This window comes from Acinonyx jubatus, chromosome E2 (assembly GCF_027475565.1).
Source record: "Acinonyx jubatus isolate Ajub_Pintada_27869175 chromosome E2, VMU_Ajub_asm_v1.0, whole genome shotgun sequence".
Lineage (NCBI taxonomy): Eukaryota > Metazoa > Chordata > Mammalia > Carnivora > Felidae > Acinonyx > Acinonyx jubatus.
The window spans coordinates 47948627-47975553 of NC_069396.1; the positions used below are offsets into that span (position 1 = coordinate 47948627).

The window sequence follows — 26927 nt, forward strand, 5'->3', positions numbered from 1 at the left end:
GGCTTTGCCGGTGGGTCTGAAGGGGCCCAAGTGACCCTGGATGACGAGGCTCCCAGGACAGGGCCGGGACCCCTCCAGGATGTCCCCGGGCCTCCCAGGGAGAGCACTGGACTTACGGGTGAGGTCGGGCAAGAGCCAGGCGTTGCAGTTGACCTGGTAGAGTAGAATGTCACTGCTGAACTCATCAGGGTCCGAGCGCCCCCCAAGGACCACCATGGTGTCCCCTAGCAGGGCTGCGGCATGGAAAAGCCGGGGGCGTGGCTGTTGGGATGACACCCGCAGGATGGCTGGTCAGAGCCCACACTCCTCTGCTCTTCACGCTCCCTCTCAGCCCACCTGCCACCCTGAACCCCATACCTCAGCCCCCAGCAGCCCACCCAACCCCTAATCTCCTTCAAATCTCAGCTCCTTCCTCCAGGAAACCTCCCTCACTCTTCAGAGCAGCCCCCAGGGCCATCTCCCTTCCCCGAACTCCCCGAACCCCCATGCCCTGTTCCCCGGGAACCTGGCACTGGCTGCTTGAGATGAATCCCACATTTCTTGTGTGACCTTGCCAGCTGGGCTGGGGGCACCCTGGGGGTGAGGCTAAGGCCCCAAAAAGGGCTTGGAAATATGTTTGCGGATGGAACACTCAGTTGTCTCTAACCAGCACATCCAGGGTCCGCCTTCTCCCACATACTATCTCCTTTGGCCTTGAATGCAGGAGGTTCAAGTAGCCTCAGTCCCAGATTTTTTGGATGGGGAGGCTGGGAAGTAGAGGGACCTGCCAGGGCTACACCAAGAGAGGGGCAGAGCTGGAGCAGAACCCAGGCCTCTGACCTCCTGGTCTAGGATTCTTCCCTCCCAGTGAGTGATGGGAGAAAGGGAGACGTGGGGTGCCACAGGCCAGTCTAGGGGACTGGAAAGGGAGGGCCCTCCTTCCTGCCCCCCTACACCCAGCTGTGTACACCTCTTTTCCTGACCTTTGCCCCCTGGGAAGGGGCCAGCAGGCTCCAGGTGCGGTCAGGACAGTGCAGGGAGTAGAGCTCAGGGGACGGGGCTGCCAGCTCCACGTGGAAGCGGAAACCCCCAAACACGTAGAGGGAGTCAGTGGCCTCGTGGTACACGGCAGAATGACCATAGAGACCTGGCGGGGGCGGGGGGGGGGGAGGGATGAGTAAGCAGAGACTGGGGGGAAGGGCTGGTGATTAGGAACGCCCCCTGCCACACCTCCCTGGGCTCCCCTTCCTGTGACCACACCACCTAGGAGCTCTTCTCAACCCCTCCTTCCCCCTTCGGCTTGAAAGGACAACCACTAGAGACCCTGGGCAAGAGAAGACAGGGACACGGGGTACCTGGATGTCCTGGAGGGCAGTGATCAAAGAATGGAAGAAGAGAGATAGGAAAAGAATACCTGAGGGGCGGTGATCTAGGCCCTGGGAGAGGAACATGGTGGCCCAGTGTCATGGGGCAGAAGGTGGGCAGCTTATCATGGACTAAAGAGAGAGACTGAACTTCCCAAGAGGTGGTCTCCTGAGAATCTGGTGGGCGTGGGGGGGAAGACAGGGAGACAACCAGCTATAAGGGACAGTGACCATAGGGTGTGGCAGTGGACAGAGAGCCTACACAGAGCCCTGGATGGCCAGGCGTCCAAGGTGCTGTGCCCTCCCTGTCCCCAGCCTGACCTGTGGGGGGTGTCCCGCTCTGGGCTCCGGACACCCAGGTGCCAGTCACCAGCTGGTACTCAAACAGCTGCTGGTTGAAGCCATTTTCGGGGGAATAACCGCCCACCAGGAGCAGGGACAGGCCGCGGCGGGCAGTTAGGGTGTGACCGGCAACTGCTGGCAAGTCCACAGTCTGAGGAACCTGGGGGACACAGGGGAGAGGTCACCAGGGAGCAGGGGGTCAGGGGTAATCTTGCAGGTAGAAGACTCAGAACTCCTGACACCCCCCTTGAGCTGCTAAGGAGGTGATGAGCTGCCCAGAGCCGGTCAGACCCCAAGCTTCCAACATGCCCAGCCTGGTCCCAGCAGGTGTGCATGGGCATCGAGTCATTTCTGCCTGCTGGGGGTCACTGACGCAGGCAGGGGCAGCCTTGTGTTTCTTCTGGAAGCCCTTGCTCTTCTCTCTCACTCTGGCTGTGTGGGGCTGAATGTACCCGCTCCACACAGTGGACAGGAGGATCACATCCGCTTGGCCACGGACTGGGTTGGGAATACAGCGTGACCCAGGATGGCTAGTAAACTTCAACTTTAGGACGTGTGCTGGAGCCCGGAGGGGCGGGCGGGGGGAGAGCTACGTCCTCTGGGGGTGAAACGGCAGGAGCGGCTCTGGTCACCCCTGCTGGAGATGGACTGTGGGGGCTGGAGGAAAGGAGACGGGCTCACCTTCTCCTGCCGCCACTGCAGGGTGGTGAGGTTGAGGACCCAGAAGTCGCGGGTGACACCCCCGGCCGTGAGTCCCCCCAGAAGGTACATGGCACCACGGCCGGCGGACACATAGGCAGCCGCGTGGAAGGAGCGAGGGGAGGGGCCCGGGCCCCCATCCTCGGCTCCCGCCAGCATCTGTGTCCACCGTCGCTCGCTCACGGAGTACCTGGAGCCAAGGTGCAAAATCCAAGTCTTACTTGAGTCATCCCAGTATCCTCTGGGGTGACCCCCCCCCTCAACACACAGTTATCCCAACATCCTCTAGGGTGACCCCCTATCATCTTACCATCCCCCCCACCCGGGGTAGCACCACCCAAAACAGTATCCCAGACCCTGAGATGAGCCTCCTGTGACAAGTGCCCCATCATCTTTTGGGATGTCTGCCTGCAGAGATTTGTTTGTTGTCTTACACCAGGTGGTTTTTTTCTGCCCCCGAAGGGACTCTTATGTGACAGACACCTCAGCATCTCCTCAGGTGACCTTCTCTCACTCAGGTATCCCACCTCCCGGAGGCATCCCTCACCTGTACAGGTTTCCTAGCAGCCCCTGGGGCAGGCCCAGGCCCCCAAACATCCACAAGGTGGCATCAGGTCCCTCCACCATGGTGTGCCCCAAGCGGTGTAGGAATCGGCTAGCAGTGTCCTGGGGGTGGAGATGGGGACAGGAGGGGTCAGGCCAACATCACTATAAAGTGTCAGGCTGCATGTGGGGTCTGGGGGCTGGTCCCAGGAATTGGGCGGGGGGAGGGGGGGGCAATGATCCAGGAAGTAGGCTGTGTGGCACCTCCTTGCAGGAGTGGCATCCACAACTCACAGCTGAGAGGCGGCTGTCCATGAGGGTCTCCCAGACCAGCTGCCCGCCGTCCAGCTTCGTGGCACAGTCAGGACCCCCGAAGCCCTCAGCACAGATGCACACACCCAGGCTCTGGGGAAGAGCAGACGGGGACTCAGAGGGAGCCCTGACCACCACCCCTGTCCCACACGGCTTGTCCTGTCCACCCCCGCCCCCCCCCCCATACCTGGTTACAAGTCCCCGCCCCGCTGTGGGCGTTACAGTTCTCGGGACACAGAGCCATGCGGCAGTGGGGGCCAGCCCAGCCCTGAGGACATCGGCAGAGTCCAGCACCTGCGGCCCCATCCTGGGCCACACACTCCTGGGGGACAGGGCAGCTCCCTGGGCCCCCTGACCCGCAGCGGGCAGAGCCCACAGAAGCGTTGAAGCCCCAGGACGAGGAGCCGTTGGCCTCCCAGTGCAGGACAAGCAGGCCTGTGGGGGAGAAAGGCCAGAGACTTGTGGCAGGGCTGGGCTCCAGGATGCTGCTCTACCCCCAGGTTTAGAGAAAATCCAGTGTAACTGGGCAGGGGAGGAAGGCACTCCTTGTAACTTATAATCACTGCCATGCTTAGCTGTTCTGCACCCTGCACACTCTCTCCCTCATCCAACTCATCAAATTCCAATCCCAAACCCATCACCGGCAAGCTCCGAACCCTCCACAGCTCCCTACAGCTCTGACCTAAGACCGAGTCTCCTTACAGAATAGATCAGTGGTGAGGGAGAGGGGCAGGAATTCCTCATGGGTGTAAATAATGTCGGGGGTGGGGAGGGCGCTGGGTGGCTTGGTCAGTTAATGCATCCAACTCTTGGTTTCCGCTCAGGTCATGATCTCACGGTTTGTGAGTTTGAGCCCCGCATTGGGCTCTGCATTGACAGTGTGGAGCCTGCTTGAGATTCTCTCTCTCCCTCTCTTTCTCTGCCCCTTCCCTGTATATGCGCACGCTTTCTTCCTTTGTTTCTCAAAATAGATAAACTTTAAAATAATAATAATAAGGGGCGCCTGGGTGGCTCAGTCAGTTGAGCGTCCGACTTCGGCTCGGGTCATGATCTTACGGTTCGTAGGTTTGAGCCTCGCATTGGGCTCTGTGCTGGCAGCCCGGAGCCTGGAGCCTGCTTCAGATTCTTCCCCTCCCCTGATCATGCTCTGTCTCTCTCTCAAAAATAAATAAACATTAAAAACATTTTTTTAAATAATAATAATAATAATGCCTTGATAAAGTTATGTTAATAGTGGAGATGCCATAGGCCCTCTGACCTCAAGGCCTCCCACTCTCCCAGCCCTCTGTGCTCTAGCAGGGCAGGTCCCCAGACTGCCTCTCCGGGCCTGGGCACCTGCTCTTCTGGCCGCCAGAGCCTGGAGAACCCTCCTCCCTCTCCCACACCGCCCCCTTCAGGCCTCAAGTGAAATCTCACCTCTAAAAAAAGCCCTCCCCAACCCTCCAGACAGGCCAGGTGCCTCCTTTCTGCTTCCTCTCATCCCTTAGCAAAGGTATCACTATTCTGACTAAAATGTGTTGATGCTGTTTGTTACCCTCTTCCTCCCCACCTGCGTCCCTTGTCCTGCTGTACGCCCCGGGCACCCAGCTCGGGTGGGGCTCACGGAAGGTGCTCAGTACACATTTGCTGGGTGAAGTGAAATCGAGGGCCCCTAGCTCTAGTTGCTCTCTGTGGAGGGCTCCGGGGTCGCGTGCAGTCCCCAGCAGGCCAACTACCACTCCGCCCTCTCTTCCAGCCCCGGAACCACTCCGATTTACAACGTGAACAGGAAGTATTTCCAAACTCGGGCCCTTCAGCCGCCACAGGTAACAAATTATTTTTAGCGCAACTCCGTCAGACAAGGCCGGTTTCCCAACCTCTCAGCACTGCTGATGTAACGGGCCTGGTAATTCTTGGTTGTGGGGGCCATCCTGTGCGCTGCAGAAGGCACAGCTGTATCTCCGGCCTCCACCCGTGACACGCCAGCAGCACTCGTGACAATCGCAATGTCTCCAGACTTAGCCAAAAGGCCCAAGGGGCAAAATCCTCCCCCACCCCCGCCCTGTTTTGAACCACCAGGCTGAGGAGACAGTCAGGGGCCTTCACGCCAGCCACATTCTGTGTACCCCAAAGATACCCCAAAGACTTGTCCCACATGGGCCTTCTCTCAGAGAAGCAGCCCAGCCAGGGCAATCCTATTAGCCTCTCAGCTGAAGAAACTGAGGCCCAGATGTAGCAAGGGACAGCATCACCCAGGAAGTCAGGGGCAGTGCCGAGGGTGGGCTGGGTCTTGAGCCCACCTCAGGGAGCAAGGTACAGGGACAAGGGCTCCATAGTCCAGGACAGGGTCCCGCTTTCCCCAGCCACCATACCAGACAGGGCCTGCACAGTGAGAGGCCTGTCCCGCCGCTGGCCACAGAAGGCAGCAATGAGGCTACGGTCCGACTGGACGACACCAGTGTCCAGGAAGCGCGGGAATCCATCAAAGGCCAGGACATAGCTCAGCTGGAAGTGAAGGATGCAGAGTGAAGGATCAGGACAGTAAGGCTGAGAAAGAGGGACGCTTGGGGACGCTTGGGGAGGAGGAGGAGCTCAAAAGGAGAGGGCAATCTGAGACCGGGAAACGAGCTGCTTGAAACTTCTGGGCAGACTGTCAAACTGTGGCACGGAGGCTACCCTTCCCCTCCCAAGCTCACGGCAGACATGGCTAATCGATGGATCAGGCACTCTGCACGGAGCCTCGTTCTCGGTGCCCAGCTCCTGGCAGCCCCTACCTACTGGCCAGAGTTGGCACACACACATTGTACAGATACTAACCATGCCTGGACCGAGGAATGGGGAACGGGGGGCTCAGGAAGTAGGAGGTGATCTGGGGAATGGGAGGGTCTGTGGGCTTAGGAATGAAGGTCTGGGGTCTGAGGAAGGGAGCTTAGGGTTTGAAGGATAAAGAAAAAGGGATGTAGGGTCAGGGCCTGTCTGAGGATTCAGACTGGGTGGGGGAAACACGGGCCTGAACTCTGGCACACTCGGCACTCACCGTGCAGGGGGTGCTGCTGTCGGGGGAGAAGGTGAGGGTGAGGGGGGGACAGAGGGTCCCAGGGGCACAGGGCTGCAGCACCTCGGTGGCTGAGACAACCCACACGCAATAGGACAGGCCTGGCCCAGCTCTTGCTGCCCCACCGCCTGGAGGCAGCAGCCCCCCAACCCGGCGTGAGCCCAGCGCCACTGAGGACACGTTGGTAAGGAGGGCACGCCCCCCACACTCCCGGAAACAGGAGCCACCAGCCCTGGGGAGACGGAGGAAAGAACAGCGTCAGACCAGCCTTGCCCTGTCCTACCACATCCCTAACCACACCCTGGCCCACCTGGCTGGCCCCTGGCTCACCGAGGGTCCCCATAGTAGCCGGGGGAGCAGAGCTGGCAGTGGGCACCTTCGGTGTGGTCCTGACAGAAGCAGAGCCCGCTGAGGTTGTCACAGTGGCCGCGGCGCGGGTCCCCATGCCCGTTGCACTGGCAGGGCCGGCAGCCGCCCGAGCCCGTGGCGTTGCCAAAGCTGCCGGGCCGGCACCGTTCGCAGTGCTCCCCCCACGTCCAGTCTGTGGGGGCCCCAGCAGGTGGGACACAGAGTCAGGGCAAGGGCAGGAGGGGCCCGACAACTGGCTCAGCCTATCCCTGACCCCACCTGGCTGCTTCAAAGGAAGGTAAGCAGGGGCCCAGACTGGGGAGGAATAGCCAAGTCCCAGGATGGGGGGTGGCACTGAAACCGTTTGGGGTCAGAAGCAGGCAATGGGACAGGGGGATCCACAGCTGGGAGAGGAGACCCAGAAGCCCAGGCAGAGAAAGGAAACTGGAGCTGGCCCCGGGGGTGGGGATGTGGCCGCTCACCCTGGCACTCATCACAGAAGCCAGGCCCCCGCCGGCGGCAGTGGCTGTGGAAGTTGCAGCCGCAGTCCCGGGAGCAGCGGGGCGCGGGGGGTCCTGGGGCGGGCGTGGGCGGGGGCAGGTCTGACGTCCAGCCCAGGTCACACACGCAGGTGAAGTCAGGGGGGCCGCTGCACACACCGTGGCCACAGTCTTCCAAGCACCTGAGGGCGTGGCAGGAGCACGGAAGGGCTAGGCAGGCCCTCGGCCCCCAAGGCCCCCCCCGACACACCCCATTTCAACCCATCATCTCCACGGCAACGCCATCACAAGCGACTGCCTGTTCCACGGTCCTGGGCTCCGTAGGCGGCCCTGTCTCCAAGGTAACCCCATTGCACGTGGTAACTTCTGTCTCTATAGTAACCACGTATCACCACTGGTGATCTGATCTCTGTGAAAACCCCTTTCAACTTGGTCCTCCTCCATTTCCATGGCAACGCTGAAGACTATGGCCCGCAGTCCATGGATGACCCGTCTCCACAGTAACTAGTGTCACACTGGGGACCCTGTCACTCTAATGAGGGCCTACCCCGCAAGGTAAAAACCCCGGGCTCACTGGGGATGCTGGTTCCAGGGAGGCACCCCAGCACCATGATCACCTCCTCCCTCCATCTCCACGTGCCCCAGCCCTGGGGCGACATCTCCATGGAAACCCGCACCCACTCACGTGCGGTTGCAGTATGTGATGCCATCGCCCTGGTAGCCCCGCTGGCAGTGACACTCGTAGCTGAGGGGTGTGTTCAGGCAGGTCGCCCGCAGGTGGCACCGCGCCAGGCCCAGGCGACACTCGTCCACGTCTGGACAGCGGGCATATGCCCAGCGGGCAGGGAGGGCCACAGACAGCCCCAGGCCCTCCCCCACCCACAGGGAGCAGTTACCCCCACCCAGAGGCCCCGAGAAGTCCCCCTGAAGGCACCTGGGGGGGGGGGGCAGGAGGTGAAGAAGGGGGTGGGAACAGAGAGAAACAAGAGACAGAGACAGGGAGACAGTGAAAGGGAGAGAGAAGGAAAGACAGAAACAGAAAGACAAGAAGGAAGAATGAGAACAAAAGAGCCACAGAGCCCGGGTAGGAATGGAGAAAAGAGAGAGAACCGGAGAGAGAGGGGAAGGGAAGAAAAACAGAGAAAAGGTGAAGGAGCAGAGAAACAGGCCATTAGAATTAGGGCGGAAGGAGAGCCGCATCCCCCGCCCCACCCTCTGGCCTCACTGTCCCCTGCCTCACCGTCCCAGCGTGGGGTTGTCCTCATTGCCGCACCAGCCGCACTCATGGCTCTGCAGACACTCGTGGCAGGTCAGGAAGCGGTCGCAGCTCCGGCACCGGGGCTCTGAGTGCACGCTGCAGGGCGACAGGCGTGGTGGGCGTCCCACCGCCCCCCCCCCCCCCGGCTCCATTCTCCTCTCTGGGAGCCCCGCCACCCTGACAAGACTGTACCTGTCGTCCCAGCCACGGCAGCCCCCGTGCGGGTACCGTGCCAGGTAGGCAGCGAACAGGAAGCAGGTGTGGGTGGACTGACACCAGGCGCACTGGCTGGAGTTGGCCAGGCAGTCGTCACAGGTTAGGCGTCTGGGGGCGGGGAGCAGGGACAGGGTCAAACCGGCCCCCACAAACCCTCCCCATACCCTCTCCCTGGGCCCAGGCGGCTCACTGGCTGCAGAGCGGGGGACACTCCTCTGGGCTCTTCAGGGCGCCCCGACTCCGGCCCCGCCGGCTGCACGCTGCATCCCCTTTGCGGCTGGTGCTCTGATGCCACTCGCAGAAGGGGTCCTGGGGAGTTAAGGAGGAGGAAGAGCCCAGCTTAGCCATCTCCCTTGGGCTGCCAGCACAGGCTCCGTCCCCAGCTCAACTAGCAGCTGCCTCCCTCACCCACCCACCCCCCAGACCACCCCTCCAAGCCCACCTCCCTCCCCAACTGCCATCCTCTCCAGACTCTCCCCTCCAGCCACGGCTGAAGATCCATGGGAACTGCCTTCCCAACAGCCACTGCCTTTTGGGGCAACAGAACCCCTACGTGTGGTCCAGATAGGGCTGATCTATCCTTAAGATTCAGATGTGGACAGGGCCACACGTCCTCCCCCTCAGCCTCACAGACGGGTCTGAAAGTTGGCACAAGACCCAACCAGAGCCAGTGAAATGTCCTTCTAGGACTTCCGTTGAACTGGGGGGCGAGAGTGGGGTGAGGACGGAAAGTTGCTCTCTTCCACTTAGGACTCGGGTAGCTGAGTGGGGGGGACAACGGTCTGGAGCCCTTGTGAATCCCTTGCAACCCCTGAGGAATGAACCTCCAGGGAAGCAAGGGTATAGAATGAAGGGAGGTGGATGCCTGACGACACGGTCTGAATCACAGGCCTAAAGACCTACTCCTGGACCCTGGAGCCTGAGCCCATAAATGCTCCTCTGGTAAGGAGGTACCAACTTGGGTTTCTGGCAGTGACAACAGAGAGAGTCCTGACTGCCGGGAGCCCATTCTCCAGCCCCTCTCCTCTGCTCCCCACCCGGCTCTCAACTGTAGATCAAAGACAAGAGCTCCACCTGCCTCCTGCCACTGCCCCCAGGGGGACCCCTCAGATGCCCGTACCAACTCCAGGGGGCCCTCCCCCTTTCCCAGTCGCCCGATTTGGCTGCTTTTGTCTCGAGACCTCCCCTCTGTGGCTTGGCAGGCACCTGGGTACAGGCGTGACAGTCACGATGCTCCTCGCAGAGCGGGCAGAGGGCAGGCACCAGCACCAGCAGGGACCCGCCGGTCCTGTCGTCCCCGCAGTGGGCCCCGCTCTGGCGCAGGTGGCAGGTGGCGCTGGTCAGGCACCAGCCGCAGCCCTGGTCCGCCAAGCAGCCCAGGCAGGAGGAGTAGGACGAACAGGCTGAAGAGCGGTAAGGCTCCAGAAAGAAGAAGGAGATCTCCTGCGGGAAGTGCTCACATTAGGATCAGGGGTCCACACTCCGAGTCACAGGGCAAGAGTCGAGGTTGGGGGTAGGGGTCAGGGTTTGGGGCTACAGACTTCAGTGTCTGCAGACAAAGTTGAGAACTTAAGCATGTAGAAAGTCAGGATTTAGGATGAGCAGACAAGAGGGCATCAGGGTTTGAGAGAATCTAGAGATTAGAGGTCAAAGTAGAGAGGGCAGAAGTCAGGGCCAGTGGGGTCAGGGCAGGAGTCAGAATGTGAGATCAGGTCAGAGTCTGGGGGTCGGAGGTTGGGGCCTAGAGGGCTCAAGGTGAGGCCCAGAGTTCAAGAGTCAAGGGGTAAGAGGTCAGGTCAAGAGGGTTAGAATTTGTGCTCTGGCATTCAGAAAGTCAGGGCCTGGGTGAAGGGTCAGAGGCCAGGGCCTGGGTACTCACGCTGCCACCTGGCACGCCGGTCCGGTCCCACAGCAGGGTAAGTTCACTGTGCCCAGGGCCTGCCGAGCCATTGAGCTGGCCCCGGATCTCGACCGCATACTTGTGGTCCCGGCCAGGCAGTGGGAAGAGGCGAGCAGACCCCGGGCGCTGCAGCCGCCTTGTCTCCTTCTCCTGCTGAGCCACCCAGCGCCCCACCTCCTCCTGGGTAGGGGTGGGGGACAGACAGGGGCCTCAGAATGTTCCAGTGCCACCCTAACCCCTGAAACCTCCAAGAGCCCCAAACCCACCTAGCACTCACCTCCATCCTGGGAAGAGGGCCTCAGAGTTCCTTAGACCCCAAGAGCCCCTGCGAACCCCTAAACCCTCCAACAACCCACCTCAGGGAAATTGGATTTAATAACTCAGACGTTCCCCACCTTCTTCAAAATTCCCCCCAAACTCCACTCATAACTGAAAACCCCAGGGCCTCCCTCCACTAAGGATATATCCCATGCCTCTGATTTTTCCCTAGTCTTCCCCTGGCACTATATACCCCAGCCCCCATACTTATAATTAGCAGCCCCCCTGAACGTTCAAGCACCCTCACCATGTTCTCTGTGTCAGGGCCACGGGCCATCCGGGCCAAGACATGTAGACGCTGGGCCCGGGCCCACACAGCTACATCCTCAGCCCCCGGCCCCCCGGGCCCTCCTGGCAGCAGTGGGTGGATGAAGCCACGGTAGACCAGGGACACGTCGGTCTCTGGGCTGGGCGTCAGAGTGATGGTCGTACTGCGGACAATCAGGACCTGTGCCAGCCAGGGAGAAGGGGATGTGTGAGTGTCTCTTTGCATGGCCCCTCGGTGTCCACACCCAACCTCCTTCCCTATTTTATGAAACATGAGACCGAGGCCAGGGGCACTCTGAGTTGGGACTTCAACTCAGACAACAGACAACAGGGTCCCGGCCTCTGCTCATCACTTCTCTCAGTAAAATCCAGGACCCCAGTCCTTTCAGGAGCCTCTTCCCTGACAGTTCACCTTGCCACCTAAACCCTTAAAGAGTCCAGATTTTTTTTTTTAAGTCCCTTAACTACAGGGTTTGGAGAACTTCCAGGTTAGTGAACACATCCACGCCAGCGAGGGGTGGCACCCCAGCTCCATGAGGACAGAGCTCCTTCGCTCACAGCCCTTCGGGGCCTCGCCCTCTGTAACGTGTTCTCTGTTATACAACAAACCAGTACATAAGTTTAAAAAAAAAAAAAAAAAAAGAAGAGTCCAGATCCAACATTCAAAGTGACAGACACACTATGTAATTTGTTAGCGTGTGTTTTATAATTGCAAAAGAATGGAATAACCCATGTGTTCATCAATGGGAGGCTGTTTAAATAAACTGCAGCACTACGGCCCTAGAATCTAAATGGACTATAACAAAGCTTTAAACAAAACAAAAAAATGAGGTATTTTCTAAACTCTAAGGAGCTTGCCAGGATATGTTAAGAAACAAAAGGAATGGGGTTCCTGGATGGCTTAGTCGGTGAAGCGTCCGACTTTGGCTCAGGTCATGATCTTGCAGTTCATGAGTTCAAGCCTGACTGTGTTGAAAGCTCAGAGCCTGGAGTCTGCTTCAGATTCTGTCTCCCTCTTTCTCTCTCTGCCTCTCCCCAACTCAGGCTCTCTCTCTCTCTCTCTCAAGAATAAATAAACATTAAAAAAAATTAAGAAATAAAAGGAAGGAGCACCTGGCTGGCTCAGTCAGTTAAGTGTCTGACTCTTGATCTCAGCTCAGGTCACAATCTCACATGAGATCAAGACCCGAGTCGGGCTCCACACTGACAGTGCGGGGCCTGTTTGGGAGTCTCTCTCCCTCTCTCTCTCTCTGCTCCCTTCTTGCTCGTGCGAGTGCATGTGCTCGCTCACTCTCTCTCTCAAAATAAATAAATAATTTTTTTTAAAAAATAAATAAAAGAATATTACTTTTTGTGCAAGAAAGAAAAATAATTCAATGTCACATTCACATGTATCTGAATAGGCAGACTCTGCAAGGATATAAAAGAAATCCAAATGGATCTTCCAGGAAGAGTCAGGGTGGTCTTAAGTTGGGGAGATGCTAGGGAAAGCTTCCCATACTGCTCTAGATAGGGAGCAGGATAGATGGAGACCCTTTTTGCTTAACAACTTTTTACATCATTGTGATTTTTTAACCATACAACTTTAAAATTTTTTTTTCAACGTTTTTTATTTATTTTGGGACAGAGAGAGACAGAGCATGAACGGGGGAGGGGCAGAGAGAGAGGGAGACACAGAATCAGAAACAGGCTCCAGGCTCCGAGCCATCAGCCCAGAGCCCGATGCGGGGCTCGAACTCACGGACCGCGAGATCGTGACCTGGCTGAAGTCGGACGCTTAACCGACTGCGCCACCCAGGCGCCCCTAACCATACAACTTTTAAAAATCAAGAAGTATCCACTGCGGAAAACAATTTCGTGGTTCCTGCATAAGCTAAACATTGAATCACCATATGACCCAGCAATTCTGCTCCTGGATATAAGCCCAAAAGAGCTGACAACAGGTGTTTATTGCAATACATACGAATTTCGAATCATTCTTTTCTACGTTAAAAACTAACATAATATTGTATGCCAACTATACTTCAATTAAAAAAATAAAATATTTTTTAAAAGCAAACATGGGGGCGCCTGAGCAGCTCAGGGGGCTAAGTGTCCGACTTCAACTCAGGTCATGATCTCACGGCTCCTGAGTTCGAGTCCCGTGTCGGGTTCTGTGTTGACAGCTCAGAGCCTGGAACCTGCTTCAGATTCTGTGTCTTCCTCTCTCTCTCTCTCTCTGCCCTCCCCCATGCACGCTCTGTCTCTCTCTCTCTCTCAAAAATAAATAGACATTAAAAAATGAGTTGAAAAAAAGCAAATATGTATGCAAAATGGTTTATCCATGAATGCTCACAGCAGAACTATTCCCAATAGCCAACTGGTATAAACAGCCATCAGCTGATGAATGGATTGGCACAGTCATACAAGAGGATATCATTCACCCATAAAAAGGAACGAAATTCTGAGGCATGCTACAACATGGATGAACGCTGAAAACACTACTTTAAGTGAAAAAAGCCATACACAGAAGACAACGTGTATGATTCCATTTATAAGGCATATCCACAGTTGGCAAATCCAGAGTTAGTAGACTGTCAACCACTAACCAATAAAAGGTTAGTGGCTGGCCAGGGGCCAGGGGGGAGAGGGGGAATAGAGAGGGATTACTTAAGGATCTGGGGTTTCTCTTCAGGGTAACAAAACTGTTCTGGAACCAGGTGGTGATAGTTGCACAATATTGTGAATGTGCTTAATATCAGTGCTGGTAAATTTTACACTATGTAAAATTTTACACTGTGTGTTTTAGCACAATTTTTAAAAATCGGACCCTTGAATGTAGAGACTTATGAGGCAAACACAAGAGCTGTAGAGAACCATTTGAAAAACGAAAACCCCAGGACCAGACCCTTCAACACTCCACGCTGGGCCCCACCCCCTGGCTCCCACCTTGTCGGGCTGGGAGGCGTTGGGCGGCTGCTGGAAAGTGAGCAGGTGCAGGCCAGGCAGGAAGCTCTGGGTGACGCAGGCCTCCAGGGATGTGACGAAGACAGGCGCAGGCCCCCACCAGCCCACGGTGCCTGAGATCTGCTCCCCTCGGCAGCGGGCCTGTTCTGTGAGGACCGGGGTCGGGGGGGGCGGGGGGGGAGGGAAGGTCAGCATGGGGCGCTGTGCCGCCCCCTCCCACACTGCCAATGGGCACTCACCAGGCCGAGGGAGGCAGCTCTCATTATGCACGCACCAGCCCAGAGCGCCGGGCCCCCGGGGAGGAGTTGTCGGGCCGCTGAAGGCCAGGCAGGCCTGGCAGTCACCCAGAAGGCGGCCCAGGCCCAGGCAGCTGGCAGCTGGACACTACAGGGAGGGGAGGGGACAGGGGTTACTGTCCACAGGGGCTTAAAGGATCTGGAAAGGACTGTAGATTCAGGAGTAGTGGGGTGGAAGGCGCCAGGAAATTAGAGAAGGGACTTGAAAGCCACTTGGAATGAGGAAGAGCAACAGGACAGGAGCCAAGGGATCTGGGGACAGGGTCACAAGCTCAAAAGCGCTGGGAGGGGTCAGAGGTTGAGGGGTCAGGAATGCCAATCTTAGGTGTGAAAACAAGTGTCCCAAGTGAGAGAAAGTCCTTCTCTGCTTGGTTTAGACAGAGGGAGACGCTGACGGCCGTGTCTCTGCACTAGGAGACAGAGCTGGGACGGTCACTCACAGCCCCAGACGGGGTTCCAGGAGGTGGTGCAGCTTGGCAGGCCCCCTGACACCAACTGCATTCAGGGTCTCGGGAGCAGACGCTGTGGTCCGTGTACATGGAGCAGTAGTCTAAGTGGTACTGCAGAGACGGGGAGTGGGAGAGGGGGCTCCTCAGACCTGGAGCCTGCTCCCTCATCCCCACTCCCTGTGATCATCCCGGGGAGCCTCCACTGCTCACTCAGCACCTTGGGGATCCCTATCTGCTCTGCCCTCAGCCCCAGGGACCTCCGTTCCTCCCCCCTTGAACCTGGGGACCAACCTCCCTCCTCTCATATCCCTAGGGACCCCCGTCCTTCTCCCAGGGACCCACCCCACCTTTCTCCCTCATCCATGGGAACCATGCTACCTCCTTCCCAGCCGCCCTCTCCCTATCACCCCAGTGCTCACGTCCGGAGCAGGCGCCTGGAACACAAAGGGAGGCACCTTGTAGGCCATCAAGTCCCCACGAGGCCGGCCACTGTACCCCCCAGCCACCAACAGGACACTGCCACCAAGCACAGCCGCCACATGTGAGTATCGACCACTGGGAGGTGCTGCTCGGCCTAGGAGAATACAGATCCCCCCCCAACAAGGACATGAGACTCTAACCAGTCTTCCCTTGTCCCTCTAACCACGGCTCCCTTGTCCAGAGGACTACCCGACTCTCCTATGCTTCAGCCCAACCTGCTACTTCCTGCTTTAACCCAGCGTGCCCAAGGAAGCCCTCCTAGCATGTCTGGCCCCACACCTACCAGAGCTTCCACACCACTGTGCAAACCACCTTGAAGACAGAGCATGATCTTGGGGGTCAGAAAAACTTGGCTTCGATTCCTATGTCTACCACCTACTTGGGCTCAAGTCATGGATCAACTACTAACTTGCTGAGTGGCCTTGGGCAAGAGACTCAACTTCTCTGAGTTGGTCTCTTCCTCTGTAAATGGAACTGTCCTCCTGCCCTCAGGGAGCCACGAGGCAGGGTGCCTGGCTCTCTCCTGGTATTGTCTATCTGGCACCAGCCTCCCTTCTGGTGACAACTCTGATTTTCCTCTGGAAAACCACCCTCTCCCACTAGAGTCTGCAGGCTCAAGTTGAGCTGACCCTGCCTCTGGCAGCAGTGGGGCTTAGCCCAGGCCCATCAGTGTCAGTGATAAGTTCTGGAATAGGACCCAGTTCCTTCAATTCTTGGGAGAGAGGCACCCTCTTCCCTCTGAGCATTTTAAACACATTTTTTTTAACGTTCTTTACTTTGAGAAAGAAAAACAGAGAGAGTGCGACCAGGGGAGGGACAGAGAGAGAGGGAGAGAGAGAGAATCCCAAGCAGGCTCTGCACTGTCAGCACAGCGCCTGACACAAGCCTCAATCTCACGAACCACGAGATCATGACCTGAGTGGAAATCGAGAGCCAGACGCTTAAGCGACTGAGCCGCCCAGGCGCCCCTTCCCTCTGGGCATTTCAAAGGAGTAGATATAGTCCTAGGGCTGCTGGTGACCATTTACAAATGACAAACCCGCCACAGAATGAAGTGAGCTCAAACAAGGGCTAGCTGATGCCATCACGTGAGCACCCAGATCCAGACCAGCCTGAAGCCAGTTTTCACTCACATGAGCCAAGAACTTGGGTTTTGCTCGAGCTGGCTGGGTTGGATTGGTCACTTAGAGCCAAGGGTCCTGACTGATGTGTAAGTGGTCAGTGATCGGTGATCCCTCACCCTCTTACGGAAATGTATGCTCTGTAAACACATGGGACTTGGCCTGGGGACTTGCAAACTACAAAGGAGGAAGAGGCCTTTGGCCCAAAGGAGAAACAGGGACAGGCAGATGAGCCCTGGATGCAAGGCCTCGAATGCCAGCCCAAGGCTTTATTGCTGATGGTCAAATAGGGTTCCGTGGGGGAACCCTTCACCCAGCCTACTCCTTAAGTGTCAATGTCCTTTCCTTATGCTTGTTCTCTGTCCTCATTCTTCTGGGGGGGGGGGGGGGGCGGGGAGAATAGATGGGCCCCCTAGAAGTCCACGGCCCCCTAGAAGTCCACAGCCCCCTGAAATAATATGCCCAGTTTGTGTTACAAGCGTCTTTCTGAGGAGAGGGCCTGTGGCTTTCTTCTGATTCTCAAAGTAGTCGGATTCAATGAGTTTGAAGGTTTCTCCACCCCCCCTCCCAGGCAAGTCCTGGGGCCGGATTCTGACTGTACAAGACAACATACTGAGCTCTTTGCTAGGCTGTCTCCATCTTTGAGCCATCTCAATTCATTCTCACAACAGCCCAGTGGGTTAAGTGTTACCGTCATCCCCATTTTACAGATGGGGAAACTGAGGCATGGGGTGATTAAATGATATTTTTGCACAGATGGTTGTTTGGGGACAGCCATCCTGGTTCTGCCACTTGCCCATTACAGGACCTTGAAAAGGTCCCTCGTAGGTAGGCACTTCGCTGGGGCAGCTGGAAACTGGTAAAACCTGGACTGGAGCCTAAACCCGCGCTGCTGTAACTGCCTCCGGTCTCCATGGCAACGGTGCCCCTGTCCTGCCTCCAGCACAGGCTTGCCCCCCGAAGCCAGCTCCAGAGGGACGTCTGGCTCACCCTACAAGGACCGAGGTGGCTCCTGCCTGAAGCCCAGATTCACTGTCAGGGAAGCGCGACTCTCAGAAGCCCCTCAGGAAAACGGACGGGCCACTCACCCTCAGGGGTTCCCGGGGGGGCAAGCTCGGCCCCCGACACCCACTGATGGCAGCCCAGGTGGTAGAAGAAGAGGCCATCTTCATAGCATTTCTCCTCCTGGTAATGGGTGTGCACGTTGCCCCCTAGGAAAGGAGGAAAGGGGCACAGCTGGCAAGCCTGGCGGACGTGGGGACACCCGTGCAGGGAGCCTCAGCTCAGTGCGGGCTTGGGGCCCTGGCAGGCAGGCAGGATCAGGGAGCCTCCTCACCATAGACCACCATGTAGTTGCCCAGGACGCTGGCTGTGTGGAAGGCTCTCTCCCGTGGGCCCTGGAGCCCATCCCGGCCCTTCAGCGTGGTCCACACGCGCCGATCCACGTGGAAGAGCTCTGTGGAGTTCACCCGCACAGAGAACCTGTAGGGAGTGGCAGGGGAGGAGCTCAGGGCAGCAAGGGCTTCTCTCCCTCCCTTGGGCTCTCAAGAGCTGTGAGATCACCCAGGGTGAGACCAGCTGTGACGGGGTTTATGTCCCCTTGGGACGAGAGGCTCCTGCTGGGCAGGACACAGCTCTGGCTCATCACTGGGTTCCGTGCATAATCTAGCCAGGGCTGGCCCTCCAAGCAGGGTGTGGCTGAGGGGATGGATGGGTGGGAGTGTGTGGGAAGGAACTGGCCAAGACAGTGAACGAAGGGATGGAGAATGAGTGAGCGGGCGGGCACGTGAGGGACTGAATGACCTAGTGAGTGACCGAATGACTGCAGAAGTACATCAGTGGGCGAAGACCAGCAAAGACTGAAGGCCCAGGACAGGCTTGGCCCTGCAGGGCAGGTCACTTACCGCGCGGTGGAGGGCCGGTGTCCACCGTGAACCAGCAGGGTGCGCGAGGGGGCATGGAACACCATGGAGTGGCCCGTGGCGGCAGGAGGCCGCCCGCCTGCTGGAATCACCTGCTCCCAGTAGCCCCCACTGGTGCTGTCGAGACGGAAGCGGAAGAGGCCAGAGGAGAAGAGGTCGTGCTGGGTGCGGCCGCCAGACACGTAGAGCCAGATGTCATCCACTAGGGCGGCGGCGTGACCTGCCAGGCCTGGTGGCCCCGAGGAACTGGAGCCAGGTGGTGCGAGCAGCTCCCAGTGGCCCCCGCCCAGGGGGCTGAAGGCCCACACATCGCTGGTGAGGGAGCCATCAGCCAGCTCACCACCCATGAGCACCAGGGAGCCGGCCCAGGCCACAGCCACATGGGAGTGACGGGCAGCCTGTGAGAAAGAGACCGGGAGGCAGATGGTGACACACAGAAAGAGTAACAGAGACAGAGACACAGGAAAAGACAGAGACACAGAGAAAGACAGAGATACACAAAGAGAGGAAAGAGACAGACACATGCAAATACAAAGCAGAGGTGAGACAGAGGAGGTAGGAAACAGAGATGGCGGAGAAAAAGAGAGACACATAGCCCAGAGGGAAGACACAGAGTCCAAGAGAGAGCAGAAAACCAAGAGGCAGGGACAAAATCGGAGAGAGAAACCAAGAGAAAGAGACAGGAGGTCCGCAGAAGAAGATGCAGAAGAGGAGATAAAGGAAGAAAAAAGGAAATTAGAGCTAGAAAAGCAGTACCGGGAGGAGTAGGTGGGCCTGTATCAAGCTGCAGGGGTGGGGACGCGTGGGATGAGGGTGTCGCTCTGTTGGGGGTGGGGTGGTGGCTGGCTGGGTCTCACAGAGTGGACAGGCACCTCTGAGCAGGGCAGGGGCGAGGCGGGGTCCATACCGGGGCAGGACTCAGGTCCCAGCGCTCCCAGGTGTTGGCAGAGAAGTTGTACAGGACGAGATCACCCAGGGCTCTGTTGAGGTCCTGGCCTGCGGAAGGGGAGATGGCCTCAAGCCCTGGCCACAGGCTGCAGGCTGCTGGAGCCAGACACGCACCCCCTCTGCTCACCTCCAAAAACAGCCAGCAGCCCCGGCGGGGACAGGAAGGCACCAGCTGCCCCAATACGGGCCGAGAAGGCAGGGTCCCCGGCACTCACATTGTGCCACCAGCCAGCCCCCTGGTTCTCCCACAGGTGCAGGTCACAGGCGCGTCCCAGGAAGCCAGGCTCACAGCGGCATGGTCCCAGGGGCTGGAGGGGAGACAGGACACAGAGGCAGGGATAGAGAGAGGAAAAAAGAGAGACGGGGGAGGAGAGCCAGAGCCAGAGTGAGACATAAGGGGTAGAAAGGGAGAAGGAAAAAGATGGACAGGAAAGGAGAGATGGAGTGAGATAGGAAGGAGACAGGCCAACAGACAGAGAAAGAAAGGGACACAGTGACACATCAAGAGGGAGGAAGAGAGGTAGAAAAAAGCAGACAGACCAACAAAAAGAGGGGAATGGGAAAGACAGAAGGACCCGGAGAGGAAAATGAGGACAGACAACAAGAGGAGAGGTTGGAGAAGAAGCACAGTGGTGAGGTCAACGTCAGCCTGGGCTGGAAGACTTCAGTCTGAGGCCCGGGGTCAGTGGTCAGAAGTCAGAAGGTGGGGCTGGAGGGGGTGCCTGGGTGGTTCGGTCAGTTGAGCACCCAACTTCGGCTCACGTCATGATCTCACAGTTCGTGAGTTCAAACCTCGCGTCGAGCTCGCTGTCAGCACGGAGGTGCTTCTGTGCCCTTCTGTGCCCCTCTCTCTGCCCCTCCCCTGGTTGTGCACTCTCAAAAATAGATAAACATTTAAAAAGAAGAAGAAGAAGTCGGGGCTGGGGGCCCAAGGCCAGACAGAGTGCCTGGGTTAGGGGATGGAGTAGCATCTGGCAAGCAGAAGGCAGGTGGGTTCACAGGTGGGAGGTAGGTCACGGGCAGGACGGGAGTAGGCTCAGGCAGAAGAGGGGCTCCAGATGAAGGTGGGGTGGGGCAGGGTGTGGAAGGAAGAGGGGAGTACTGTGGGTGACGGGAGGGTCCCTGGCGGGGTTGCTGTCATGGGAGAGGGCAGAGTGGCAGGGGGGTTTCAGGCAGGGGCAGAGTCAGGAGATGGGGCGGTAGGTGTGGTCACAGATCAGGGCCCCAGGGGGACGCAGCGGGGGCTGGGCTCACCGAAGCGCAGGTGCCATGGCCGCCACAGTAGGCCGGGCACTCCTGCAGGCTGCAGTCAGGGCCCCCCCAGCCGGGCTCGCAGGCGCACACGCCAGGGGGCTGGCACTGCCCGTGGTTGCTGCAGCCCCCGGGGCACAGGGAGAAGCGGAAGGAGGCATTGAAGCCCAGCAGGTTGTAGTTGGCATCACTGAAGAGGTGGAGGAGCATCTGCAGGCACAAGACGGGCAGGGTTCCAGGGACTGGACGGCGAGGGGGTCTGCTCCTGTCCCCATCCCCCCCAGAAGTCCCCACCTCCTATCTTTGTCTCTCTCCACCCTTCTTTGTCCCTGTGTCCTGTCTGATGCCAAGTCTCTCTGGCTGCCTCCGCCCCTCCCCATCTGTTTCCTTGTGCGTCTCTATCGCCCTTTCCTCCAAACTCCACCTAGACCTCCGGCCAGAGCCCCGCGGTCCGGCCACACCGACCTTGCCTGAGGAAGCCTCGATGGGCGGAGGCCGAGTGCTGCCACTCAGACTGGCAAGCAGGGGCCCTCGGGGAGAGTCGCCGTCATACACAAACAGGTAGTCGTACGTGCACTCCGTGTCCAGGAAAAGAAAGTCCAGCAGGATCCGATGCTGGGGGCTTGGGGCTGGGCAGCGAGAACAGAGGGGCTGGGCTCAGATGCGGACCCTCTCCCCGGGCCTCCATGCAGCCCAGCCAAGAACACCAAGCCCTGCTCCACATGACACTGGGGACCCAAAGGGGAGTCAGACCTGAGCCCTGCCTTCAAGGGGCTCTTGGTCTCACAGCCCAGGGAGGTCAGACCTGTGACAGCAAGAGGGCCAGGAGCCAGAGAAGGAATTACAGTATCACCCCTGGAAAGGGCTCCTGATACCAGGCTGAACACCTCCCACCATTCAGATGGAAAACTGAAGTACAGAGAGAAGAACCCCATCCCCGTGGTCCCACAGAGTTGTTCTTGTTTATTTCTGAGCCTCGGACACTAAGCCTGAGGGGCAGGGTCCAGGCCTGAGCAGAAAAGCCTACTCCTGGGTGGAAAAGGGCCTCTGGGAGGGTCCCCCGTTCCAGAACTGATCAGAACTCCAAACAAAGGGGCCAGTTTCTTGCCCCATGGACAAAGGCTGAACCTTGGAGCACCACAGGTCCTCTCGGCCCCCGCCCAGGTCTCATCTCTGTTTACTGTAGTAGCTAAAGGCACAGACTTGAGCCAGACTGCCCAGGCTCACATTTTGGTTCTGCCACTTACTAGCTACTAGCTGTGTGGCCTTGGGCTAACCTCTCTGAATGTGTTCCTTCATTTGTAAAGTGGGGTTATAACAGTACTGAGGTAGATTCAAACTTTTTGGCCACTCCTATCACTGAGAGGTGAGGACTGACTCCTTGCCCCTTCTATCTGGGAAGAGCCTCAGAGAGACAAGCTGTGAAAAAGCCAAAGCCACATGGAGGGGCCACGTGCAGGCATCCCAGCTGACAGCCCCAGCTGAGCCTCCAGCTGGCGGCCAGCAGCAACCGCCAGCCCTGTGAGGGAGCGTTCTTGGACGTCTGGCCCAGGTGAGTGTTTCGATGACTGTAATCCCCGCTGACATCCAACTATGACCACAGGAGAGGCCTAGTGCTTCGTAAGTGCCATTGCCCTAGCCACTGTCACTGTTCTTGCTCTCTGCCAGGTCTTGATTCCAGAAGGTTCTCTCATCCCACATCTCACACTAGGGGGCTCAGGAAACTAGACCTGGGTTCCAGCTCTGCTCCTGAACTGCTGGGGGACCCTGGGCCAGCCCCTTCCCCCATGCCCCTCACCACACTCATCAGCATACTGGAGGTGCTCACCCACCACTCACTAGCTGTGTGATCTTGCGTTCGCTCCACGGGCTCTCTGAGCCTCAGTTTCCTTGAAGTAAAATGGAGATACTCTCCCCACCCACCAAGGCTGGTGGGAAGATTCAACACGGTGATTCTAACATGCCTGCCTAGGCCTCGTCCTCTCTTACCAGCATTCAGCCTCCACCTCGGCCTCCTGTCTTGCCCTGACAAGGGTCTTAGATCGTCCTAACTTCGCATCTGGCCCTGGCCCTATCCTGTTCAAAAGCCCTCCATGGCTCCCCACCATCCCCAGAAGAAAGTTCAGCTCCCTAAGCTACCATTCGAAGTCTCACCTGGTCTCACATCACCCCACTGCTTGCAACTCAGGAGCAGGGCCTTTGCACAAGCCTCTCCCTCTGTCTGGAGCACATATTCCCTTCATACCAGCAAGCTTCCCCACCTCCTCCAGGAAGCCTTCCCTGATGCCCCCTGGCTGGCTTAGGTGCCTCTCTCTGGCCTTCTCACTTTCCATTATAAGCCTCATTTCTCTGAGCCAGGACCATCTATGTCTGGGTCTGCCCCTTCTGCAGCTGGGGAGACCCATAGGACAGGGCCTGGGCCTAAGTCATCTTGGGGTACCTCCCTAACCTTGCCCAGCACAGGACCTGGCACTGAACAAGGGCTCAGGAAACACTGGATGAAGGAATGAAGAAATGCACAAAAGAAAGAATACTAAAGTTGGCAGCTCTCTCAGGCTCGGACCAGAGCCCCTGAGAACATCACACAGACCCCAAACCATGGTCTGGGGAATGAAGAACGATTCAGCCAGACCAGGCAACCAGTCCTCCCAGAGCTTGCCAGCCTCAACCAAAGTATAAGCTTGGTTCCCAGAATCACAACAAGTGATTTTGTCAAGGGCATGCCAGAGGCCAGTCACCATCTGCTTTCCCCAGGTTCCTCCCTAAGTTCAAGATCTCCCCCTTCCACCCATCATGGGCCCAATCCCCATGGCATCCTGGACAGAAATCCGACCCCAAAACCCCCTGCTTTTCAAAAGCAGAATGCCTCTCATTCAGGAGGATGTTATGAGGACTGGTTACAATAAAGGGTAAATGTCGTACAAAAGGAAATAGGTCAGCTGCTTATTGTTTAAAAGATGGGGGAACATGTTGGTTCTCAAAGGTGATAGGCATTGGGAAGCACGAGAGATCAAGGGGGATCTGGAAGTCGCCTGGACTCCTCCCTACTCCCAACGTCCAGCCAGCTGATCCCCAAGTCTCACTGGTGAAACTTCCCAAACATGCCTCAGTGCTCTCTGCCCCTTCCCACCTCCTCCATTCCCGCCCCAGTTCAGAACTCATTCTCTCCTGAAAGAAGCACATCAAGTCTCCAATCCACCCCCCACTTGGCCAGAGGTTCAAAATCCTGCTCAAAAATCCTTCTGTGGCTCCCCATTAATGCTCAGCATGACTTTCAAGGCCATTCTTCCCCTGCTTGTGGCGCCCTCATTTCCCAGCCAACAGTCCAGCCAGACCAGACAAACCGAGACGCAGCTCCTGAGACACACCAGCCTCTCTTTTCTGTTCCCTTTTCTCACCCCGTAAACTCCTACGCATGCTTCAGAACCCTATTTCAGGAGCTCCTCCTCCTCTGTGACCCCCAAGAGAATACTCTCATCCCCCTAGACCCATCTACCCAACCTCTGCACCTCCTCCTGTCTCGTGGAATGAATGTCTGCATCCGTCCTTACCATCCCCGACCAGGCTGGCACTCCTGAAGGTCAGAAAACCATGTATACATAGAACACGTACTTCCCATTCTGTGCTCACCCACACCCCCAGACAGGAATGGCCCCCAAGCTGGGGACAGACACACTCATCCCCAAGAAACATGCTTCATCCGTACCCCATATAATAGCCACAGAGATCTAAAATATAAATCAGATCATGTCCCTCCCTGCTCAAAACCCTCCCACACCTCCCCAGTGTCCCTAGGCAAAGACCATGCTCTGCGGCCTGCAAAGGGAGGCCCTGCATCATCTGGGCCATCACACTTCTGGCCTTTGCCCAGAACCTCCTCTGGGGGACCCCTCTCTCCTTGGAGGCCAGCTTCTACATCCCCTGCCGAGAGGCCTTCCGGGACTTTTCTGGCCACTGCCTTTGGACTTCTCTTCCACCTCCCTACTGCCCTTGAGGGTACAGCTCAAACCCACAAGGTCCTCCACCCTCTAGTTCACTCTTTGTCTATTCTGTGTCCTAGTTCCTCAAAAGCGTCACACCCTCCTGCTTCCAGGCCTTTACATGGTCTATTCTCCTTGCCTAGAACACCCTTCTGTTCCCTCCTACACATGCCTCTGATCTGAGCTATAGGCCAAGCTAAGTCAGATGTCTTCTGGGCTTCCCATTCCCTGGGGGTGAGTTTGCTTCTCCCACTGGACTAAGAGCCCATAAAGATAGTGATGGGGCCTCTACATAGACTGTTTCCCTCTGGAACGTTCTTCCTCTTTCCTGGCTGACTCCTGTTGGTCTTTGAGGGCTCAGCTCAGACATGTCCTCCCCCAGGAAGCCCTCTCTGTTCTCCCAGCCACCAGGCCAGGTACCTCTTCTGGGCTCCCCCAGGCTCCAGGGGTTCCTCTGTCACAGTCCCAACCTCTCTGGGCAGTCACTGTCTGTCTATTCATGTGTTTTGTCTTCCCCACTGGATTCTAGGCCCCAAGTCATCAGGGATCGCTAGAGTTGTCTTAGTCACTGTTATGTCCCAGTGGCAAGTATGATGTCTGGCACATGAATGACTGCAAAAAATGCTTTTATTGAAGTACTTTAAAAATAACAACAGTATAGGGGCACCTGGGTGGCTCAGTTGGTTAAGCGTCCGATTTGGGCTCAGGTCATGATCTCGCGGTTTGTGAGTTCGAGCCCCATGTCAGGCTCTGTGCTCACAGCTCAGAGCTTGGAGCCTACTTTGGATTGTCTCCCTCTCTTTCTGCCCCTCCCCCACTGACGCTCTGTCTCTCTCAAAGATAAACATTTAAAAATTAATAAAAAAATAAAAAATAACAACAGCATAATTCTAATGCCATTTATTGTGTATTTACTATGTGCCAGGCACGTTAAATACTGTTCTCGTTTAATTCCAACAATCCTATGAGGTCGGTACTATTATTATCCCCACTTGGGGAGAGGGGAAGCCGAATCTCAGAGAAAGGAAGCTGCCTGCCCAAATTCACAAAGCTACTGAGAAGCGGGACTCAAATTTGAAGCAGGTGGTTGGGCTCAGAGCCTGAGTTGCTAACAATTATTCAGAATATCTCTCATTGATGGCTCTTGGCTTGTAATTGTCCATCTGGGTCTGGGTGCGACTCCCCCACCAGACTTCAAGGCCTTCCAGGGCAGGGCCCAGGTTGGCTGCATTTCAGAGCAAAGGACCTGGACCAGAACCGGAGTCTGGGAATGCGGTGAGTGGATTAATGAGTGTACAGATGAGTGAATTAGCGAATGGGTGAGTGTGTGACCCACGCGGCCCCACTCACCCTCGATGAGCCACTCGCAATTGCCATTGACGCTGTAGTTGCCCGCACCATCGGTCACGAAGCCTGGCGCCTCCCGCAGCACTTGCCGCTGCCCCTTGCAGTCCCCTGCCTGGGCCCCGGGGGACAGCGGCCCCAGCAGGGCCAAAGATAGAGCCAGCGCCACGGCCAGAGCCGGGCGCAGGGCCATATCCGCCTCCCGCAGACTTACAGACGGGACAGGCCGTAAAGATTGGAGAGGACCCTCCACGCGGCGCGAGGCCCTGCAAATGTGACCTCTATAGACGCGACATGGCCTTGTAGACCAGGGAGGTCCAGGAGTTGCACTCCCCCCAGAAGGGAGCCGCCGCTGTAGACGGGCTGTGGAAACCGAGGAGTAGATCCTATAGACCCACGAAAGGGCCTGTAAATGGGGTCGTTATGGATGGGGCCAAGCCCTAGGGACCGTGGGAGTCGCTTATAGTCACGGGCCCCCATAGGCTAGCTGACCCCATAAACGGTGTCCAGCAGTAAAAGACGCGAGCCGCTGCAGGCCGAAACGGACCTTATATACGGGTGGGTCCCCAGGGAGCGAAGGGCTCCACAGCCCGGCGGGGGCCTCTATAGAGGGTGCGGGTCTTGCCGGGCCAGACCCGGAAGGTCCGGGAGAGACCCCTCCAGCCGGGGGCGGGGCGCGAGCGGGTGTCGGGGGCGGAGCCCGTCTTTAGGGGCTCAGGCCTGAACCCCATAGACGCACTCCCTGGCTCACCCACCCGCGCCTCCCTCCGGAGCCGGATGGGCCAGATCAGAGAGACGAGGGGACGCTCGGGCCAGAGCGGCCTGGGAAGACCCGCTGGGAGGGCGAGGGGGCGGGGGCCGAGCGGCCGCTGTGGGAGGAAAGATGGAGAGGAGACGAGAAGTCGCGGAGCCGCAGGTCAGAGCGGCCCTGGGAGGACTGCGGAGCATCCAACCCCACCCCTCCACAAAGGGAGACTTCCGGAAACTTCCCCGCCCATTTGTTCCCACACGCGTGCGCAGCAGTGGCCTCCTTGGCCTGCGAAGAGAGAATCACACATGCGCAGTGCCAAAATCGTAACCCAAACTCGGGGTACAGGTGGTTGAGCAAAG

General features: G+C 57.6%; 1 protein-coding gene across 2 annotated transcripts in view; it reads right to left on the minus strand.

Moving 5' to 3' along the window:
* The window catches only part of MEGF8 (multiple EGF like domains 8), a 39301-nt gene extending 12525 nt beyond the window's left edge, over positions 1 to 26776 (minus strand). Inside the window, exons 1-31 of one of the 2 annotated variants that reach the window (XM_053210375.1) lie at positions 25824 to 26776; positions 20959 to 21122; positions 20497 to 20703; positions 19370 to 19550; positions 19202 to 19290; positions 18277 to 18692; positions 17709 to 17854; positions 17461 to 17583; positions 15191 to 15345; positions 14763 to 14882; positions 14266 to 14410; positions 14009 to 14172; positions 11061 to 11261; positions 10475 to 10675; positions 9802 to 10038; positions 8786 to 8904; positions 8572 to 8703; positions 8362 to 8475; positions 7807 to 8055; positions 7104 to 7303; positions 6604 to 6814; positions 6256 to 6505; positions 5591 to 5723; positions 3427 to 3674; positions 3222 to 3332; positions 2932 to 3050; positions 2367 to 2574; positions 1665 to 1845; positions 950 to 1126; positions 409 to 549; positions 117 to 281 (exon numbers count right to left, since the gene is read on the minus strand). In XM_053210375.1, the coding sequence (XP_053066350.1) occupies positions 117 to 281; positions 409 to 549; positions 950 to 1126; positions 1665 to 1845; positions 2367 to 2574; positions 2932 to 3050; positions 3222 to 3332; positions 3427 to 3674; positions 5591 to 5723; positions 6256 to 6505; positions 6604 to 6814; positions 7104 to 7303; positions 7807 to 8055; positions 8362 to 8475; positions 8572 to 8703; positions 8786 to 8904; positions 9802 to 10038; positions 10475 to 10675; positions 11061 to 11261; positions 14009 to 14172; positions 14266 to 14410; positions 14763 to 14882; positions 15191 to 15345; positions 17461 to 17583; positions 17709 to 17854; positions 18277 to 18692; positions 19202 to 19290; positions 19370 to 19550; positions 20497 to 20703; positions 20959 to 21122; positions 25824 to 26010 (5494 nt within the window). In that variant the 5' untranslated portion in view covers positions 26011 to 26776. The remainder of the gene's footprint in view (positions 1 to 116; positions 282 to 408; positions 550 to 949; positions 1127 to 1664; positions 1846 to 2366; positions 2575 to 2931; positions 3051 to 3221; positions 3333 to 3426; positions 3675 to 5590; positions 5724 to 6255; positions 6506 to 6603; positions 6815 to 7103; positions 7304 to 7806; positions 8056 to 8361; positions 8476 to 8571; positions 8704 to 8785; positions 8905 to 9801; positions 10039 to 10474; positions 10676 to 11060; positions 11262 to 14008; positions 14173 to 14265; positions 14411 to 14762; positions 14883 to 15190; positions 15346 to 17460; positions 17584 to 17708; positions 17855 to 18276; positions 18693 to 19201; positions 19291 to 19369; positions 19551 to 20496; positions 20704 to 20958; positions 21123 to 25823) is intronic. The other variant, XM_053210374.1, reaches the window with a different exon arrangement.
* Positions 26777 to 26927: the final 151 nt, after the last annotated feature.